Source organism: Lepidochelys kempii, chromosome 28, assembly GCF_965140265.1.
Source record: "Lepidochelys kempii isolate rLepKem1 chromosome 28, rLepKem1.hap2, whole genome shotgun sequence".
In the NCBI taxonomy this organism is placed as follows: Eukaryota; Metazoa; Chordata; order Testudines; family Cheloniidae; genus Lepidochelys; species Lepidochelys kempii.
In genome coordinates, this window is record NC_133283.1 from 1,254,434 (window position 1) to 1,258,336 (window position 3,903).

The following is a 3,903-nucleotide window of genomic DNA, read 5'->3' on the forward strand; positions in this document are numbered from 1 at the left end:
CAGCTCTGGCTTTCGATCTGTTATCTTGCTCTTGGATATTATTTTAACGTCTAGGGTTAGCTGGCTAAGCCTCTGGACTCTCAGGGTTTGGTCTGAGGTAGACAAAAAAGGGACGTGACCCCCGCCCCGTTTCTCCCCGACCCATAACAGCATCTTTAAAAAAATCACGGGGCGGCCGGGGGGGCAGGGGGGGAATCAGCACCTTGATTCGCCGGCTGCTTTGGGCAGGTGATTTTTCTTTTTGAAGGGAAAACCCATCCTTGCTGGGCCTTCAAGAAAAATATTATGAAGTTGCAATAACCACGCACCCCCCCTTCCCCCCCCAAACACCCCTCCCCAAAGATCCCACCCCCATAAACCTCCTCATATACAATATATAGAGAATCTAATATACACTCTATGGATTTACAAGGGGGTCCCTGGCCCCTATGGCCATGGTCTCCAGACATTGAGCCCCTGGGGCTGGCCAGCAGAGTTCTGTGAGCCGGTCAGCTTGTCCCGCGGGCCTTTGGGGCAGTTCTCCAGCTGGGGCCGGCCGGCCGCGAGGGTCTGCAGTCTGTGGCCAGCGGGCAAGGCCGGGGCAGGGTGCAGGACGCAGGCGGCGTCCCCGAGTGGTGGGCTGCAGCGGGGCAAGGCGTCGCGGGCGTGCCGGCCGTGGGCCGGGTTGGAGGAGGGGCTGCCCGTCGGCAGGTCCCGGGGGGTGATTTTTCCCATGGAGTGGCAGATGCGCTCCATCAGGTAGGCCTTCTTGCCCGCGCAGATGCCTGGGCTGGAGTGGAGGAAGCGCGTGGCCTGGCTCAGGCATTCCCGATAGCCGCTCTGGTACCTCCGCAGAAAGGTCTCCTCTTGCCTCGCCGGCTCTGTGGTGCGTTGCCAAAACCGCCAACGACAAAGGGGGCTAATTAGCGAGGCATCAAGCGGGGGGGCGCAAAGGGGGCAGCGGGGCGGCCTCTGATCCCCAAACCCCCGGGGACAGGACACCCAACACCCTCCAGACTGAGAAACCCCACCCCGGGGCTGCTAAGGCAGGGGCTTTGCATGGTGTGTGTGTGGGGGGGGGGGGGGCGCGAAATAAGCGGCATTTGACGCCCTGCGTGGAAGCCAGTTTTAAACGGGGAACGTACACAGGGCCAGACCCTCAGCTGGTGTAAATGGGTTCTGCGTGCTGGCTTCAGGGAAATACACTACAGACCCCACTGAGATCTTGCTGACAATGGTTTGCTACTCGTGTAAACCGGCCAACCCCAGTGGAGTGACTCCGGATTTACATCGGGGGGGGGAGTGAGAGGGGAATCAGCCTCTGTGACTCAAGTGGACTGACTCCAGATTTACACCAGGGTGAGTGAGACAGGGATCAGCCCCCGTGACTCAAGTGGACTGACTCCGGATTTACACCAGGGTAAGCGAGAGGGGAATCAGCCCCAGTGACTCAAGTGGACTGACTCCAGACTTACACTGGGGTGAGTGAGACGGGGATCAGTCCCCGTGACTCAAGCGGACTGATTCCGGATTTACACTGTGGTAAGCAAGAGGGGAATCAGCCCCTCTGACTCAAGTGGACTGACTCTGGATTTACACCAGGGTGTGACTAAAATCAGAACCAGGCCCCACCAGTTGGGTGTGACCCAGTTGAAATCAACAGCAAAATGACCCTGGATGCCAAAGCTGAAGCAGTTCTCGCGGCCAAGCAATGTATTTCTGTGTGCCCCATCCCAGGAGTCACTCAACCTCTCCCTGACCCCCACACAAAACCCCGGAGGCGGGATTTAAAAGACAAAAGTCACCTAACATGGATCTGGCTGATTGGGGCTGGGGGAAGAGAAAGCTCTCAGGTGAGCTCCTGCTGGAGAAGGTGAGCCAGAGGCCAGGGCTTGGCCTGGCAGAGTGGGAGCTGAGTCCAGAGAGGGGGACTTAATTTCCTGCCCAGGTCCACAGCAGAGAAACTGAGGCCTCGTCTACACTTAATGGTGGCAGCTAGGTCGAGGGGAGAAATCCGTAGCTCTGTCTACACCCGGGGTCAGGCCAGGGTCACTCAGGGGGGTGGCCGGTTCACACCGCTGAGCGAGGTAGTTCTACCCACCTGATTTCCTAGTGCATGACCAGGCCTGAGTTCAGGATCTGGCCCTGCGGCCGGGCCGACCCAAGACAGGAGTGTGAGAGCTTAAAAGCCTGAATGGGGTGAGTGATGGGGGCTAAGGGATGGAGTTGTGTATACACACCCACACCACACCCACACCCACACACGGGCTCATCCTGTCCAGTAGGGGGCAGCGGGGACACCCACCCACCCCCACTTCTCAGGGAGGCTTATTGGTGGTGCAATGAAAGTCACACCCCACCCGAAACTCTTGGGCCAGACCCTCCTTCCCTTCCCCAAGTGAGCCAGTCCCAGAGCTCCCACGGAGCATCTAAACAGGGGGGGCGCTCCCAATTTCCCCGGAGCGAGAGCAGAACCTCCAAATCCAGACTAAAGGCCATGTCTCCTCTGGCTCCAGTGTGAATCCGGAGTAACGCCATGGGCGCCCATGGGTCTGGCAGCCCCCCCTCGCTCGCCCTGGTGTAAAAACACAGACGCCCAACCGGTCGTCCTCCAGATTTACACCAAGGCCAGCGAGGGCCCCAACGGAGTGATGCCAATTTGCCCCAACTGAGCATCTGTCGGGTCCGGGCCGCCCCGGAGCTGCATCGAAAGAGGTGCGAGGACGGGGGAGACCCACCCCATCATTGGACTGGTCCCGGCTCAGGAAATCCCCAGGGAGAGGAGAAGTCGAGGGCAACCAAACACCCCCATATCAGGGCCTCTGTCTTATATACGCAGCTATGCCCCCCTCCCGCCCAAAAAGGGACCCAATTTTTCACACTTGCTAGCCGGTCACCGTAGTCGTATCTGGTCCGGGCCCAACTTGGGTTGGCCAACGGGCCCCCCCGGGCTAGAGCCAAGGAAGAGGAGTAGCCGGCCGCGCCGAAGGGGATACCTGCAGGAGGCTGGGTCCTCACAAAGTGGACTGTTTTTTGTAAAATTTCGGCCTTTTCAACTTTGGGGTTTTTAAGTCTCTGCAAGAACAACAGCAACCGAAAAAAAAAAGAGGGAGGGAAGGAAGGAAAAAGCGGGGGGAAGGAGGGGAAGAAAGAAAGAGAAATATGCGTTGTATCATTCGGTTTGGGGTAGCGGCGGGGAAACGGGAGGAGGAAATCCGATTTGGCTTACCTCGTCCTGGGTGGCTTCTAAGAGGAGGAGCCGGAGTCGCTCCAGGCTCCGGTTCATACGGTCCCGGCGCCGCTTCTCCATCAAGGGCTTCAGGAGCTGGAGAGGGGGAAAGAGAAGGAAGGGGGGCAGCTTTTGAAAGAGACACCCCGAAAGAGCGGGGAGATCCGGGCAGGGAGCCCCAGATCCGGAGTGAGACCCGAAGCGAGCGGACTCCGGAGTTACCTTCTTGTCCTGTTTGCTGTCCCACTGGGCGCTGCTGCTCATGGTGGCGGCGGCCGGGCTGGGGGGGCGGCGGGTCCCCGGCGGGCCCTTTATAAGCCGGCCCCCGCCCCAGACCCGGCCCCGCCGGCGCCGCCCCCGGCTTTGATCCGCCGCCGGAGCGTGGCTGGCCCCCGGCCCCCCCCCCGCGGCGCGGCACACGAGGGGGCCCGGCCCGTGGGGGGCAGAGAGCCCCCCCAGCCTGCTCCCCCAGCCTGCCCCTGCTCCCCCTTCCCTACAGGCCTGACCCCCCCACTTCCCTCCCCTCCCCTTCTCTACAGCCGTGACCCCCCACTTCCCTCCCCCTGCCCTACAGCCCTGACCCCCAACTTCCCTACCCCTCCACCCCCTTCCCTACAGCCCTGACCCCCAAATTCCCTACTCCTCTCCCTTCTCTACAGCTGTAACCCCCAACTTCCATACCCCTCCCCCTCCCC

General features: G+C 60.6%; 1 protein-coding gene across 1 annotated transcript; it reads right to left on the reverse strand.

Moving 5' to 3' along the window:
- Window positions 1–426: 426 nt before the first annotated feature.
- Window positions 427–3,472, reverse strand: LOC140904283 (transcription factor HES-2-like). The gene is made up of 4 exons (XM_073326773.1): window positions 3,431–3,472; window positions 3,209–3,304; window positions 2,877–3,054; window positions 427–860 (listed from the first exon to the last, which is right to left on the reverse strand). Exons 1-4 carry the CDS (start codon window positions 3,470–3,472, stop codon window positions 427–429), a joined length of 750 nt encoding a protein of 249 aa, XP_073182874.1.
- Window positions 3,473–3,903: the final 431 nt, after the last annotated feature.

What these genes read in the sequence shown, in the direction of transcription:
- LOC140904283 (XM_073326773.1), bottom strand. Translation starts at nt 3,472, where the DNA reads ATGAGCAGCAGCGCCCAGTGGGACAGCAAACAGGACAAGAAG. An exon ending in ACAGCAAACAGGACAAGAAG is followed by an intron (nt 3,305 to 3,430) that starts GTAACTCCGGAG and finishes CCCCCTCTCCAG; the next exon opens with CTCCTGAAGCCCTTGATGGA. An exon ending in CCGGACCAGATACGACTACG is followed by an intron (nt 861 to 2,876) that starts GTGACCGGCTAG and finishes AACGCACCACAG; the next exon opens with AGCCGGCGAGGCAAGAGGAG.